The sequence below is a fragment of the Ursus americanus genome, chromosome 5, assembly GCF_024610735.1.
Source record: "Ursus americanus isolate L20-20 chromosome 5, mUrsAme1.1.p, whole genome shotgun sequence".
Taxonomy (NCBI): domain Eukaryota; kingdom Metazoa; phylum Chordata; class Mammalia; order Carnivora; family Ursidae; genus Ursus; species Ursus americanus.
Genome location: NC_142131.1, coordinates 33,245,737 through 33,263,093, shown reverse-complemented (window position 1 = coordinate 33,263,093; position 17,357 = coordinate 33,245,737). Strand labels below are relative to the sequence as shown.

At 37.0% G+C, this 17,357-nt stretch overlaps 1 protein-coding gene across 3 annotated transcripts in view; it reads left to right on the top strand.

Annotated features, from left to right (window-relative positions):
- Positions 1-17,357, top strand: part of TNPO1 (transportin 1) — an 85,577-nt gene that overhangs the window by 32,136 nt on the left and 36,084 nt on the right. For 2 of the 3 annotated variants that reach the window (XR_015724475.1, XM_045809771.2), the window contains exons 2-6: positions 4,037-4,150; positions 6,867-6,942; positions 11,004-11,153; positions 14,249-14,355; positions 15,856-15,989. Coding sequence is in view for 2 of the 3 variants with exons in the window: in XM_045809771.2 (XP_045665727.1) it covers positions 4,037-4,150; positions 6,867-6,942; positions 11,004-11,153; positions 14,249-14,355; positions 15,856-15,989 (581 nt within the window). In the remaining variant the exon portion in view is untranslated. Of the gene's footprint in view, positions 1-3,750; positions 3,904-4,036; positions 4,151-6,866; positions 6,943-11,003; positions 11,154-14,248; positions 14,356-15,855; positions 15,990-17,357 lie in introns of those variants that run through there. The other variant, XM_045809772.2, reaches the window with a different exon arrangement.

Genomic DNA, 17,357 nt, shown 5'->3' with positions numbered 1-17,357 from the left:
TTAAAAAAACAAGCAAACCTGTATTTCAAATCCTACCGTATGCCAGGGAGGTACGTATAATCCTACTACAGAGTTGATATAGTTTCATTTTATAGTTGAGAAACTGAAGCTCAGTGAGATAATTAACTTGCCCAGGTTTTCACAGCTACTAAGTGGAAGAACTAGGATTTAAACTTAGGTTGGTTGAGTCCAGACCTCCCATCTGCTTTTTAAACTATATTTTACAGCCCCTCCATCAGGGAAGAAACTAGATTTATTTTTACTTTTCCCAACCAGTGTCTACCTCACATGATTTTCAGCTCTGGCAAATTCAAAATTTTATGTACTTTTAAGTTCTTAACATAAGTTTGGGAGTCTTTCGTTTGCTGAAGGCCCCAAATGGTATCTTACAGTAACTTAGCAGGCTACTTTCTATTCTGGTGTCATCTTCTATCTAGCTAGTTCAAATAACTGCCTTGGCTAATGAAGTGCCTTTGGTTGGTTGGGGGGGGGGGGAGGTGTTCACCATGGAATGCCATGGCCCAATCAGCATGATTTGCACCCTCTAAAAGACAGAAATTTGAAGTACTACTTCCCTTTTTTGAAACGTTTAGATCTTAGTCTTCAACATGTATAAAGAATAGTAATTAAGAACATCCAGTGTTAATCTTGGTATTCTATTTATTATGGATGAAGTTTACTATTTAAATAATGAGTTCTGCCTCAGAATTCTGGTGTCCTTGTTTAGCTTGAAGGACTTCAGGTGTTATCTAGATTTGTGATCCCTCTGGCTACGGTAGCAGAAGATTCTTCCTAATTTCAATGTCTATTAAAGTGTGGTAAGTTCTGGAGATAGGGGTTGGGATTGTACAACAATGAGAGTGTACTTAATACCATTAAACTGTACACTTTAAATGGTTAAAATGCTAAATTTTATATTATGTATGTTTTACCACAACAAGAAAAATGTGGTATAGAAGTTCAGAATGACCTGAGATCTCTTATCAAGCAGTTACCAAATATTTTTGAGACTCTTTTGTTCCCAATAACTTTAGTTGGGTGTAAGGGAAAGGTTTATCTTCGTTCTACCTATCCTGTCATCCTAGGCTGATCAAATTAAATGTTCTTAATACTAAACTGTTAAAAAAAAAAAAAGAATTCTACCTTCTTGGGTGCAGGGATAAAGACAGAAGCATGATAATGGTATTATTATGGGGCACTTATCCTCAGGATGGATGTGATGAAGATGCTTTTTGGACTGGCTGCTATTGGCCCCAACTTCACTTTATTCAAAAGGGCAAGCTAACGCTAACACCTTATGCTATCCAAATATCACCTCCACAGGTGTGATTGCATGGTAGCAGCTCCCAACTCATAACTAAAGTTCAGATTTTTAGGTTCCCTCCTCTTAACCTTCCCCTGCTCCCCATCCCAGTATCAGGAGCAATTAAATGTTCACCCATTAGATTCACAAAAATTAAAAGAATGTGCTGGTGAAGATAGGGGAAACATTGATATTGTTGGCAAGTGTGAATTGCATAACTGCTTTTAGAAAATAATGTAATAACTTAGAAATTTTTAAGTGCACATACTTTTGATCTAATAATCCCACTGGGTTGCCACTACTGTGTGGACATTAGTACAAGAATTTGTGTGTGTGTGTTGTTTATTGTGGTTAAAAAAGAAAAAAAGGGGGGCGCCTGGGTGGCTCAGTCAGTTAAGCATCCGCTTTGACCATCTCAGGTCATGATGGGGGTCTTGGGATCGAGCTGCATCAAGCTCCCTGCTCAGCGGGAACCCTGCTTCTCCCTCTCCCACTCCCCCTGCTGGTGTTTCCTCTCGCTGTGTCTCTCTCTGTCCAATAAATACATAAAATCTTTAAAAAAAGAAAAAAAATTAGAAGTATCCTGGAAGCCAGTCAAGAAGTGGTTGAACAAATTATGTTCTCTCCATTCTAAAGACCTATATGCAGCCATTAAAAAATGAGTAAAATCTACATGTTGGCCAGGAATGATGGTATATTATCTGTTTAAAAGTTGTACCATTAATAATTTGTAGTATGATCTTAAAACAAACAAAAACAAAACATAACCAGAACTATATGTATGTTTGAGAATAGAGAAAGGTGTAGCAGGATTCATATCAATCTTAAAATGGTTTCTGTCGTGGACATAAGCTTGGAGATAGGATTGAATTAACTTTATGTGTAGAGCCATGTTGTTTGATTTGTTATAATTTTTGTAATTTTTAACAAGTTTCTGAAGTAAGAAGGAAGAAATCTATAGTGATAGAAATTAATAATAAGGATTACTTTGGATGACTGGGAAATGGGTATAGTGGAAACCTTGGTACTAGTAATGATCTATATTTTGATGTGGGCATTGGTTACACAGGCATCTTCAGTTTGTAATAACCCATTTAGTTGTATGCCTGTGATTTGTATAGGTTATGTATATATCAAAGTGTATTAAAATTATGTCATAGCAATAAAAGGAATATGATCATGTTTTTTAAAAAATACTTTCAATAAATAATGATATATGAAAGTTGGCAAAAAAAAAACCAGAACAATCCCATTATTATAAAATATAATGTACATATAAGCACACAGAATGAAGACTGGAATAAAAACACTACAATGTTAAGATATCGTGTCTAGGTGATTATTGTTTTTGTCTTTGGGTTTTCACTTTGGGTGGTTTAGAAGTCTGTAGGAGGTGGTGAGCAAAGCTGTATTACAGGATAATAACCAGAAAAGGGTGAAGAAGAGAGAGGAAAGGTTTTTTGGGTTTTTTTTAAAGGAAAGAAAAACAAAGCTAACTAGAGACATGCGGTAAGGTCAGGTAATTTTAACCCCTGCTAGGAAGGGACTCCTACTAGGAAGGGACTAATTTCATCTGTCAAACCATCGTGTAGTAATAAAGCCATATGAAATATTCTTTTATCATACTGTTTGGTTTTTACAAATAATTCATGCTTGATTCCCAAGTTTTGTTTTTGTTTAAGCATTAGTTTTAATGAAACTGTGTCTTGATATAATAGTTTCAACTGATTGTAGCAGATGCAACTCTTAGTAGCTTAAGAAACCTGTACTCCGCCCAGTCTTCACTAATTAACTGTGGTAATTTGCTCAGATCTTTTTGAGCCATAGTTGGCACATGGGGGCAATAATACCTCCCCAGGCTGGCTTGAGAATGAAATGAGAAAATGTATGTGAGAACACTTTTATGGAATTAAACACGATCCACTTATAAAATTACGTTATTTTTCTTGTTTTTCCTTCACCCCAAAGTCTTTAGTTGTTAAATGTGGTTATTTCAGATGGAATTCATTTCACTTGAGTTCAGAAGTTTAAGTGTATAAAAGAATGCAGTTTTTTCAATCACGTTCTGCAAATGTAAATGCAACATTTAGTGTTTATCGAGGTGTGGGTTGTGATTACATTTTTAGTTTTTTAGACCAAATATTAGTGCTATGTATATCAAATTGAAATGTAAACTTTTTAATTTTTTCTATGTATTGTTGAGTTGTCAGGAATTATCAGGCTTTTTTCCCTATTCCAGTCATTCTTCATTATTCACCATGTTAACTTAATGACTAATACCCCAAATCAGATCTCTTCAGGGGTTTCGCAGGGGTTTCGACAAGAACTCGACTTCTGAGGAGTCGTTAGTTAAATCAGTAATAATCTGGACAGAACTCTAGTTGGGTTGGGTTGGAGAAAACTGCGTGGCACTAGGACCCAGGGGGCTCCCGTGAGCGGATCTAGGGGCCAGATTGCAAATTCGCGGTGACTCAGTCTGGTCGGCTCCTTGCGCTCGGCGGCCGCGGCGGCAGCAGCAGCAGACGTTGGCGGCCGAGCTGCTAGGATCAGTTCCCCCGGGTTTCGCCGTCCGAGACTTCTTTCGGGGCACCCCCAAGCAGGTCCGAGGCGTCTGGGGAGCATAGGGGTCGTTCTGGCGGGGAAAGGGGGGTTGCTCGGCGCGGGAAGCCCTCGGGCCTGTGCACGGGGAGTAACATTTGCTCCGTCTCTTCCTGTGTCTGGCTTTATTTGCAGCAAACCAAGATGGAGTATGAGTGGAAACCTGACGAGCAAGGGCTTCAGCAAATCCTGCAGCTGCTGAAGGAGTCCCAGTCCCCAGACACCACCATCCAGAGAACCGTGCAACAAGTATCCTTTCCGAGGCCTTGCCGCCCTCCGCGCAGCTCGCCCCGCGCGGGGCCCGCTCCCGGCGGCCGGGTGGCTCCCGCCGCCCCTCCCCCTCCTCCCGCTCCCCGGATCCCTCCGCCCTCCGCCCGCCCGCGGGGAGAGGCCCGCCCGCCGCCGCAGCTCCTGCCCGGCGCCTCGCGCACGCGGCCCTCGAGCCCGGGTCCGGGGTGCCGCCGCGGCCGCCGGCTTCCGGCCCGCGGGAGGCGGGGGCTCCCGGCCGCCGCCCGCGATCGCGACATGTGCGCCCGCCGGGCCGCCACGTCCCCGCTCGCCCACCGCTGACCTGCCCGTGGGGTGGAGAGCGGCGCGGGCGGGCGGGCGCGGCCCGGGTGCGGCGCGGACCCCGGCCCCACACAATGCGCGGCAGGCCAAGGGGGCGGCGGGCCGAGCGAGAGTCCGGGTGGAGGGCGCTGTGTGCGAGACGGAGCTCACCAGCCGAGCGTCCGGCCAGAAATGGGGTGGAGCTGGCGCGGGGTTTAAACTGCCGACCCTTTGGGCCTGGGGTTTCTTCGAGAAGAAGAAGTGGGGGGTCTCAGGCCTCTCACCCCGAGGCTGCTCTTGCTCACACCTGTTGCAAGCTTCCTGGCTTCCGAGTGAAATAGTCTTTTTGGCTCAAAGGCTGACTGCTCAGTTATTCCGTGTTTACGGAGTTTGCTAGGGTAGCGGTCGTATTGCTACGGTTTTAGAGACCGAAAAGGTTAAAAGAAGCACTAAAACCTCTGGTGCCCTGAACGGTAGATAGATAAAAGTTCTTACTGGATACGGTTAAGGAGACAAATTCACTCACCCAGTCATAATTAAGCTTTTTATCCCTGTTACTTTGAGGCTAAAGAATTCCTTAAAAAAAAAAAAAGCCTTAAAAGTCTGCTGTTTTTGCAGAAACAATTTGATTCTTAGTGAAGAGCAAAACTGTAGAATTTGGTAAATAAGCTCTTTAGTTTGGCCTTATTTGAATATAATACACTGTAAAGGTGAAGTTACATACAATTCCGTGAGAAAGTGGTAAATAAGTTCTGAAGTCGAAGAAGTACTGCATTGCTCTAAGTTAAAACTTTAAATAGGTGAGGAAGTACATAGCTTCGTAGTTAATACACTGCTCATTTAAAACGGGAGGGGATAATGCTGCTAGTACTGAGGTAAGAATAGTAGCTTTGGGGCGTGTGGAACCTTGTATCTGACACCTTGCTGTAGCCCAGTCTTACTTTGTGTTACCAAAGCTGTAGGAATGATAGAAGTTGATATTTAGTGAATTACAGGTAATTGTATGACACAGTTATTTCTTAAGTTAGCCAAGCCCATAACCACCTTGTAATTTTTTCTATAGCACTGTATATCATTATTTCCTGTTTTGGTACGTATTTATTCAGTTAAATACCTTTTATATGCCTGGTACTGTGCTTGGGCTGACAATCAATTTTACAGTTTATTCTGTGTGCCTGGAGCATAGTATGCCTCTGCGTAAGGAACAAATTAAATTTCAGTAGGCGAACAGTATTTAAAAATAAACACTGCTTTTATATTTTTGAAGTGCCTGATGATGGATGACTTTGTTCTCTTGTGTGTTGTTAGGAATTTATTTTATTGTTGTTTTTGTATAGGCTTGAGCACCTTTTGCAACACTATTAGTAATGTGGATAGATGGCCCAGGTTGTAAGAAAGTAGATCTTACCAGAAAGTATTCATTAAAAATTAGCACATCAGCTTGTTAATATTGGCCATTCACTAAAGAAACCACTGGGTTTTTCTTGGTCAAAGAAAGTAGACTTTGGAAATTTTCTAGAGAACATCTTTTGCTAGTTCATTTACGTTCTGACCACTATTGAGGGTATTCTAGTATGAAATAAATAACTAATGCAACGTACCTAGAGTTCGTACTGTGGGTTTAATTTTAAAAAAGAATTTAGATCTCAGTAAAAACATTTGAATATCTCTATTTAATAAAACACAATATTAGAATATTAGAGGTTAAGAGGGTGTGAAGAAAGATATAATAGAACATTATGGTACTGTTGACTGCCAACAGAATGAAATACCTGCAAAATTAAGTCACTAGAAATGTTAGATCTTGGGGAGGGGGGTCAGTCGTAGAACTATTGCAATTCAGTAGTTTCATTACTGATCTTATGTAATATAAGACTTGATACATAGACTTGTGTATAAGTGACATTTTATAGTCAGTTTTTGAACTCTGTAGAACAAACGAGTCTTGTAAAAGCACTTTTATAAAGTTAATTTCTCTAAATGATTTTTAAAGACCTCTTTTCATTTCTTTGGAATGCTTTTCATTTTTGTCATTATTTTTATACCTGAATACCCTTCTGATTAATGTTTTTAAAGTTCAAATAAATCAAAAATTCGGTTTTGAAAGGGGTTTAGGGTTTTTTTTGCTATGTTGAGCATTCTGAAGGTGGAACTTGGCTTATGTTGTAATGAATATAGTTGATGTAAAGTATTAAGTTTAATATTTCAGCCATTAAGCACCTAAGAGATTTAACATAATCATTAGTGTGTTCTTGGAATAGTGTATTGATGGTTTTAATAAGATAACTTTATTCTTCTTAAGAAAAAAATGCAAGATTAAAAACATCACAAAAGGGATTCTTGATTTTAGATTAGAAATGCTTAATTTTTTCCTTAGATTACATTGAGAAGTTTCCTTAACTACTGTTTGTTCTAGAAACTGGAACAACTCAATCAATATCCAGATTTTAACAACTACCTGATTTTTGTTCTTACAAAATTAAAATCTGAAGGTAAGTAAGGTTTATATTGATAAAACAACTTGGAAACCTATTAAAACCTATTAAAATAGGCTGAGAGTTAACTCTCATTTCAAAGGTTTGCATTTTATAGTAACCATTGCTTTACATATGGAATGAGCAGAGACTTATGTCTAAGTATTTAGATGATTAATAAGCATTAGGTTATTAATTGCGTGTTCTATAACAAATTCCCTCATATTTTGTGAATGAAAAGAGTGTTGCAAAGTCGGCTTTGGTGTTTTGCTTGAATTCTTGTGCATGAATGTCCTAAAGATTTGTTTAATACACAGATTGAATGTAGGATTTACTAATTAAGTATATGTGGGTTCAGAGTAAGCAATTCAAAGTTCATATAACCAAAATGAAAAATCACTTATAGTCCTGTCACCCAGAGAGAATTATTATTATTACTCTTGATTAATTCTCCAGTCTTCTATGGCTATATACTATTTTAAAATTTAACTAAAATATGGAATCATTCTCTTCGTAAACTTTTGTGATTTTTTTTTTTAACTTCTAACAGTATACTGAACAGTATAATGAAATTTTTTTTTCATTAACCGTTCTTCTGCAATAGTCTTAAATTATTTTTATGGCGCTTCAAAGCCTGAAAACTAGTTTTATTTATTTATTTTTAAACTAATTTTATTTTTTAAATGGTGTGGTCATTTGTTTCTAATACAGGTCACGTGTCCCAGTAGACTTCATTCATTTCACAAATATTTGTTGAGCACCACTTCATTTCCAGGCTCAGGGGAAATAAAGTAAACAAAATAAGAATCTCTGTCCTCATGGAACTTACATTATAGTGAGAGGTGTTCTTCATAGAGTTATTTGAGTATTGAAGATTCCCTTCCTGGAACATTGTCAGACACACAAAAAGCACTAAAATGCTATTGAGTACCAGGTTGGCCTCTAAATGAAAGCATTATACCCTGTTCAGTGATTAGTGTTTCAGAAGCCATAGAGCAATTAGTTAAAAAAAGAAAAAACACAAGGGCACTTGGAGTTGGGAAGCAAGTTTTAGACACTGACAGATTCACCTGTCTTGCTTTTTTCAGCTATATAATGCCTGTGTTAGACTACAAGACCATCTGTAAGAGTTCATCTCCAAGGCTCTAGGGGGTTGTGGCCTTAATGTGTAATAAAAATCTCACTAATCTTTTTTTCTTAAGAGTTATTCATTTATTTTATTTTTTTTAAGATTTTATTTATTTATTTGTCAGACAGCCAGCGAGAGAGGGAACACAAGCAGGGTGAATGGGAGAGGAAGAAGCAGGCTCCCAGCGGAGGAGCCCGATGTGGGACTCAATCCCGCAACGCTGGGATCACGCCCTGAGCCTAAGGCAGACACTTAACGACTGCGCTAACCAGGCGCCCCAGTAAATGAATTTTTCTAAACTAATTATTTTACTTGAAAATTTTAAACTTATTTTCCACTCGGTCATGTCAGTGTACACATCCTAAATTCCAAATATTAAAGGTTGTTAGAATATTATACTCTTTCTTGAAGCTTTTTTGGGGATGTAAGAATAAAAAGTATTTTTTAAAAGCGAACATAGGGGCGCCTGGGTGGCTCAGTCATTGAGCGTCTGGCTGCGGCTCAGGGCGTGATCCCGGTGTTCTGGGATCGAGCCCCACATCAGGTTCCTCCACTGGGAGCCTGCTTCTTCCCCTCCCACTCCCCCTGCTTGTGTTCCCTCTCTCACTGGCTGTCTCTCTCTGTGAAATAAATAAATAAAAAATCTTTATAAAAATAAAATAAAAGCGAGCGTAGAATTCAAATAGCAAGAGAGGTTGGGGTGTAACTACCTCCGATTCATTAGTCACCATTTCTCAAAGGACGTAGTAGGAGCTTAACATTTGTGTAACAGTTAATATTTCTTCTTGTGTCTTATTTGGGATACGAGTTTACTGTGTCTAGTTTTCTATTTAAAAAAAAGAACTGGCATTGGGGTCATCGTATTAATGAAGGAACATAAATGACATCTTTACATAGAAAGGCTTATTTAGTAATCTGTTCACCATCCTCTTGTGAATTTGTTTACACTGAATCATGGAGTAAAATTTTAGATCTGGAAGAGACCTCAGAGATAAGCTCATCTAACAGCAAATTGAGGTCCAATAAAGTAAAGCCTTAATGTTTTTTTAAAAAGTAAATGGTTGGGGCGCCTGGGTGGCACAGCGGTTAAGCATTTGCCTTCGGCTCAGGGCGTGATCCTGGCGTTATGGGATCGAGCCCCACATCAGGCTCTTCCGCTATGAGTCTGCTTCTTCCTCTCCCACTCCCCCTGCTTGTGTTCCCTCTCTCACTGGCTGTCTCTATTTCTGTCGAATAAATAAATAAAATCTTTAAAAAAAATAAAATAAATTAAAAAGTAAATGGTTGATTGGTGGCTCTTTGGATTTAGGACAGGATATGTTTTACCTTAACTAAAGTAAATATTTTAATATAAAATACTTTTTAATATTAAACCATTTCTTCTTTGTATTGTGACTTATTAAAACTCTTCATCTTACAACATTTATTATAAAAACAGTAGTGATTATTTGTTATAAACAAATACATGCCATTTAGAATAAAATTATGACTTAATTATTAAGGGCTAACTTAGACAAAAGGATTATTGCTTGAAGAGGTTAAATATCTGGCTGTTCATTTATTTTATGGCCATTTTTAAACTTGCGAGACAATTTAGAACTGTTTTTGTTTCATTGTAAGTTATTCATTGGAATGGGTTGTAATTGAAACCAGAAAGAAGTTTTTAAACAGTGACATAAAAGGTTTGAGCGTATATTGCTGTGATGGCCTGAACGGGGTTCTGTGCAGAGAAACTGCTACCCTTTTGCCCCTCGGTGTGCGTCACCCTGGACTGTTCAGTGCCAATCAGACTGTGGGAGCATACTGCAAACCAGAACAAGCTCAGAGTATTCTGTTTAAGTAGCGTTTGTAAAATGCTGTAGTGCTGTAATAGCATATTCTGTTTAGCACCCCAGCTCTTCATGTCGTCCAGTCTTTTGTGGGGGATGGTGCTGTAGCGTGCATCAAAGTCTAGGCTGGAGCCAGACTCCCGAGGTTCATATTTTGGCTTCCCCACTTAATAGCTTTGTGTGACTTTGGCAAAGCCCTCAGTTTCTTCATTTGTGCAGTGGGGATAATAACTCCTGTCTCATGAGGTTGTGAGGATTAAAAGCACAGTATTTGGAATGCACTTAGCAGTGTTTAGTACCTAATAAGCATTCAGAAGATATTAACTATTGTTAATACTGGTGGTGATGTCAATTGGTAACGCATCAGTTACATTCTACTAGTATTAAATTCTTCTTAAAAAATTATTAACATCCATCTATGGACTAAACTTTTTTATGTAAATTCTTTTTTTAACTTGTGGAAATTTTTAAACTTTTACTTTTTTTTTTTTTTTTTTTTTTTTAGCTCAGAGCCAAGTGAAAAACATGATATAAATGAACGTCAGTTATTTGTATGTGAAGGTGATCCCATATATTCTTTGTCCACTTAATTTTTTCATAGGATATTTTTAGTGACTAATACTTTCAGATCTGTAATTTGATGTTTATATCAGGTTCCAATAAAGCTTGAGTACAGTGGCCATATATAAACTAAATTAACTCTTAAACTAAGTCAGTGGTTCTCAACCAGGTGCAATTTGGTCCCCCCACCTTGCCACCCATGCCACCCCTCCAACAGTCCAGATGTTATCTGGAAACATTGTCAAAGCTTGGGAAGGTGATACTGGCATCTATAGCCAGTGAGACTGCAAAACATCATAGGATGCACAGGACAACACCCAACAAAGAATTATGTGCCCCAGAATGTCAATAATGCCAAGGTTGAGAAACTCTGAACTACAAATCATGGAGCTAATCTTTCGATAATCATTTATGATACTTTTTTTTCCTTTTTCCTGGTTATAGCAAAATTACTGGAATGTTGCAATCAATTTTCAAATATAAGTATTTTAAAAGTTACTGTTCTTATATATTTTGAAATGAAAACTACTTTTAAAGTCAGTAATACTGTTTTATTACAGACGAACCCACAAGATCATTAAGTGGTCTCATTTTGAAGAATAACGTGAAAGCACATTTTCAGAACTTCCCAAATGGTGTGACAGACTTTATTAAGAGTGAATGTTTAAACAATATTGGTGACTCCTCTCCTTTGATTAGAGCCACTGTAGGTAAGTTATATTTTTATAGTAGTGTTGCTTATCTGGTTTGTAACTGGGTATTTTGAGATGATAGACTATTCTCATAGGAATTTTTGTCATGCATTTCATGAATTGTGAGTGAGGAGGGGAGTTTTTCATTGCCACTTTCAAATGCTTTGGAAATAATGTTCATTATTATAGTAAAATCCCTTAATTAGTGAGACCAGAGTCACTGGTAGTTGTTTAATCAACATTCATTAAAGTGGGGCATTAACAAATGATATTAATTTAAGACTACTGCCTTTTCTTTGAGTTCCTTACTATCTTTCTTGTGTAATACATGGGATATAATTCCCGGTTTTACTTTCTTTACACGGAAAGAACACTTCATAAAACAAGGTAAGAATAGGACCTTAGGTTTTACTGTTTTCTACCCTAGTTTTTAATATTTGCCTTGTCTGTATCTCAGTACAGCAAATTTTTAGTCTTTTCAGAGTGTTCAACTTGAGTAAAAGAAATACCAGTTTATGTAATATTGAATTAAAATGTTTAATTATAATAGCTGGTATAAATAGGTTTGGGCATAAACACAACTGACCGTTGGTGATAGCATTCATGGAAGCAGACATAGGAGGACTGAAGAGTGGCCTACTAATGGGCAGCATTCAGTATGCCTTGGGGCTTTAAGCAGTAAATTTTATGAGGACCTGGAAAGCTTCTGTTAATCCGGCAGGTTGGTGGAATGGAAGTCAGTTAACAATCTCCATAATGATTAAATCATTTTCATTGAAAGTTCTTTACTTTTCTATTTTTTGTCTCATGGTGGGTTTGAAAAGTACCCAGTTCATCTTCTACCTAAAAAAGCAAAGGCTCTTGTGGCCTCTCTCAAAATATACACTTCTTGAATACTGCCATTATTAACACTGATTTTAAATGGGGTGGATGGGGGGCATTTGTGATTTGAGAAAATGGAATTCCTGGTTTTTTCTGATGGATGCTAATATACCTTCCTAATACTCTGCAGCTCTTGACACTGGTAAAAAAGAATGGTGAGCATATGCCAGACTTCTTAAATATTTTTAATCTTAACAGTACGTATTGGGAATCTTGCTAAGGAAGTTTATTTGAAAAGGCGTTTTGTTAACTGTGGTAATCCATTGGACAAATGTAAAATTGTTTCTCCTGTTAAAGAATATATGGTTTGTAATTTTATTATTTTAGTGACTATCCTTTATGTGTGTTTATATACATGTTTATATATGGGAAAAAGATTTTTGGGGGAGTGGATGAAATTATATGGGCCAGTTAGATTTGAATTTGTTGGTCTATCAACATTCTCTATTACTCTTCTGGCAGAAGTAATGTCATCAGTCCATTAATGCCAAGTTGTAGCTTGGCATTTAATTTTTTTACTGCTCGTTTTTAAGACATCCTTAGTTTTCTTTAGGCAGATCCAAAGCTTGCTTCCCCCCCCCTTCTATTCGTAAAATTTTAACTTCAGGAAAGAATTATTGGCAAGATGGAGCAGCTCTACCGTTGGCTTTGATGCTTTTTGATCTTAGTTATATCTTAAAAATGCTGTCAATCCATTGACTTCCCATGTAATTTAGTTTTGTGTTTTTTTTTTTTTAGTGCGGCGTACATATTGGCCAACAAATTCATACTTTTTTTAGCTCTTTGCCACTGGGAGCAACCTTCTCAAAACCGTGGAAAATTCAGAAACAATTTGTGCACACAAACAAATAGAATTTGCTGTTTAGTAATAATCATTGATCATTTACTATATGCCACCGGGCCGGCATTTTGTTTGCATTTCTCACTGAATTCTCAAAATAACAAGAGAACACTTTCTCTTTTTTTTTTTCCACTTCTACAAATTAGTATTTTGAAGTTTAGAGTACATGTAATTTACCTACTGTCAGAGTTTATACAGATCTTAATTATGGTACTAAAAGGTCTATAATCATCAAACAAAGTATATTATCTTACTCATGTTAAACTTGCTAAGGCAGAGGAAAACATTAACACAAAACCTTTGTGTTATTACTGGTGTGTGTTTTAATACAGAAACTTTCTGTTACATGTTTGTATAATTCGCAAATGCATTCACTATCACAATTAAGCTACACAACACAGTTGAAACAATCTAGTCATAGTGACATGATCAGTGAGCATGTGACCCTCCAAGATCCAAGATCACCTTGCCAGTGATTTATCCTTGATCTTGTAAGTGGGAACTGGTGGAGGAGTGTGTGGGTCTTTCCACACCAGAGGGGTTGTTGCACACAGGATTTATTATCCATTGATGGCTCATCTTTCATTCTCCCTACCTTGGTCCGTGGCTGTGATCCATCCTAGCTTAGGTCAGAGAGTTGATTTTAGCTTTATGTATTTTTGCTAAAAACTAACAGACTCATACTCATCACCCAGTGATAGCACTGCTAATGTTTTTATTTTCTTTCTACTCTCTTATGTACAATTTCTGTAAAGTAGGAACACGTTTGACCCTTGAATAATACAGGTTTGAACTGCGTGGGTCTGCTTATATGCGGACTTGATTTTTCAGGAGATACAATAAATGTATTTGCATTATGATTTTAATAACATTTTCTTTCTCTAGTTTACTTTATTGTAAAAACCGTATAAAATACATGTAGTACACAAAATTTGTTAATCAACTATGTTGTCATTGAGGCTTGAGTTTAGCAGTAGGCTATTAAGTTTTAAAGAGTTAGCAGTTATGTGTCGATTTTCGACTGGGGGGACCAGCACCCTAACTCCCCCCCCGCATTGTTCAAGGGTTGACCATAATTTTAATTGAGTGGAACTGTTGTTATTGTTGGAAAAGAGCAAGTTGTAGTCTTTTCGTATAGATAATTGTTAAAAGTACAAAAAAAGGGTAAAGTGTTGGAAAACAAGATAGAAACCTTCAATTTAGGCTGTGGTTTTTCTACAGATGTGTTGTGGTGAAAAGGGGGTCCTTGGTGAATGTTATTGTTTATGTGGTTTGGAGGTCCCGGGCTGATTTGGGTCGTATAAATGAATGTGTGTGCATGTATGCATTCACATGGCAGTGTCTAACATAATGCAGTCAGATTTCCTAAAGATAGGTGTTTTCTTTTAAGGTATTTTGATTACAACCATAGCTTCCAAGGGAGAATTGCAGAATTGGCCTGACCTCCTACCAAAACTCTGTAGCCTCTTGGATTCTGAAGATTACAACACTTGTGAGGTAAAGAAATTTGCTTCTTATATTTTCTTCTCTATTTTTCTTGTCATGTTGTATATTTGTAACGTTTGGAAAAAATAATTACCTGAAACGTACAACTTCAAAAACTTGAAAGCCTCAAGTTACCTTCTTATTTTACATTAGTGACCATTTATCTAACTGTTTTCTATAAGGACTATTAAGTTATAAAGCCTCTTTACTATAATTGCTACAAGGATTTATAATCAGTTAATCCATTAATGTGGTGTTTTTCGAAGATAGGCTTAAATATACCTACCATGAGCACTTTTTTGCCTTCTCTAAATTGCTTTTGTGCCTTTTATTTGTGACATGGCTAAAGTATATGTAATCTAGCTTTAATCACGTAGTAATTATAATCTCCTGTTTGCCACTGATCAATAGCAACCTTTCCATGTGGGAAAGGGAGTCTATGGATTTCTCACTGTTTATGAGTACTTTTAAGTATCTCTTTCATTACCAGGCCTCTGGTTTGTGTAGAAATCTGTTTTGAATGGAAACCATTTTAGGTATTTTGCCTCTTTAAAGGAATAACCTAACAGAAAATTTCAAGTGGTCTTTTGACTTGGCAGTTTGTTGCCAGATCTGAAAGAGGGAAAAGGAGGGACTGGAGAGAGGGGGAGTGAGCAAAGAGGTCTTTAAAGTTACACTTCTCCCTCCCTAAAAACAAACAAACAAACAAACAAAACTTACTTTCTCATAAATACATTTCCCAATAACGCCTTAGAAATACACTAAGATTACAGATAAACTAAAATAATAATAGTATTCAACCATTGAGTAAGAGTTGATTAAAATTTAAATTGTGCTTTGGTATAGTGGTAATAACAAAAGGAGATCAATGATAACTTTAAAAAACAAGCACTTACCAAGAATAAAAAATTAAAACTGCAGTAATCATGAAATTATGGAGCTTCTACATAAGTCACATTTTAAAGAGAAAAGTATTCTTCAATTAACTGTACCATGAAAATAAGCACCAGGTTTCTGCCGCTGGTGGAATTACAAGCAGTAAATTAGATGTTTGAGGTAATTAGTAGGTTGCTTTAGGTTAGCCCCTTCGGTGTAAAAATGGTTATAGGGAAATAGTTGCTAATTTGAATTTTCTGCCCTTTTAACTGATTTTGTCACCATTATCCAGTGAATGGTTTATGTATAAATAATTTTTAAATGATATTAAGACTTCTTTCTGACTTAAAATTAACAAGAATATTTTGCAAGAAGTTAGCTTTTTTATTGCAGTCTCTGCCAACCAGAGTATCGCTAAGATAAAAACGTACCATTATATTTAAACTGAGATTTTAGATAACTTAGTGGCATAGTGATTTCTGTCTTTAAATTGATGACTAAGTTTATGGATTTTATGAGGCAGTATTTTATGTGGGCTGAGAACATTAATTCATACAAATTAGTCAATATTCCTCAATTTGCTATTAAAATGGCTTCATTTTTAATTAATTCTAATAATGTAAATGTCTTTCACAGGGAGCATTTGGCGCCCTTCAGAAGATCTGTGAAGATTCTGCTGAGATTTTAGATAGTGATGTGTTAGATCGTCCTCTCAACATCATGATCCCCAAATTTTTACAGTTTTTCAAGCACAGTAGTCCAAAAATAAGGTATCTATGTAGCCAATATGGAATTAATTCATAAACTCTAAGCCTGACCACTCTCTTATTTTGCGTTACCTAATACTTTCGTGATTGACAAAAGATACTGATGTTCCATGAAGGTGGACTTCAGTAGTTGAAATTTACTCCTTTAATGGCAAAACCCATGAAATGTTAACTTTCTCTGATGAAATTTTTATTCCACAGGATTGTTCTCCACCTTCTATAAGGTTAATTACATTTGTAATGATTAACAGGCATGCTTTTTAGGTCCTTTGTGTAAGGCTGAAATTCATTGTGTTTGAGGTTGTGGTGGTTGTGTTGTTTTTGTTTTAATTTATGGAGCTTGCCAAGTACAGGTATCAAATTCATCCGATAGGACATCTGGATTATTTAGTCATTTTAGATTAAGAGTTTTGCATCTAATTAAAAACGTTTTGAGCATGAAGGTAGAAGGATTTTTGAGTACGCTCTAAAATCAGTGGGCCTACTTGGCCAGAAGCTAACCTTGGCCTGCTTTGTTTTCCTGTATATCCCTAGTTTCTTGAACAGGGCCTACCATATAGTTGTTGAAATACTATATTTAAATATTAAATTAACTTTTGACTAATTTGTCATCTGCTGTTGAATCAAGCTATAATTATCATGATGCTTTCACACTGTTTAAGTGTGTAAGACTCCTGTCTGCAGCTACACCAGAAGTTCCCCCAAACTGCCATACTTTTTTTCCCTCTTCTCCAGTTACATGTTTTAATCTAACTTGTCTTTTGTTTATTGTTACTGTGGAAAAGTCATTGCTCTTCTGATTGTTAGTTGTTTTGATTTTTGTTGTTCCAGTTGTCAGTGCTTCGTGCTTTTATGTAGAATGCTCAAAAACCATATTACTATTTAAAGTGTAGTATGCAGGATTCTGGATGCGGTTCTTTAAGGATACCCATCCAAGAGCATGAACTTGAATGCATAAATGCATGCTGTAACTGTTAGTTTAGATGTTTTTTGGAGCTTACTCCAAGAGTCCAGTCTGTATTCAAAGGATTATGGTTTGAACAGTGTGACCAGAGGGTAATCAGGAATCTTCTTCCTGCCTAAATGCTGTATTTAGTTCTTTTTCTTTTATTTCGATTTAATTTTAGTTTTCATCTTAAGTGGTACTTAATGCAGTGGTGTTCTCAGAGAGGAAACTTAATAGATGCTCATTTATGGTAGTGTCATGCAAATAAGTAGTAACATTTTCAAAATAAAATGTTACTCTTCCCGAAATAGTTAACTAGATAGGATTCCTGTTCCCTAGGAAGTCGTCTTTTAATCTTTGATCTAAGGTGATGAAAGAAAGTGTGGTAACTTGCATATGTTACTTCTAAGAAACTCACTTTTTTG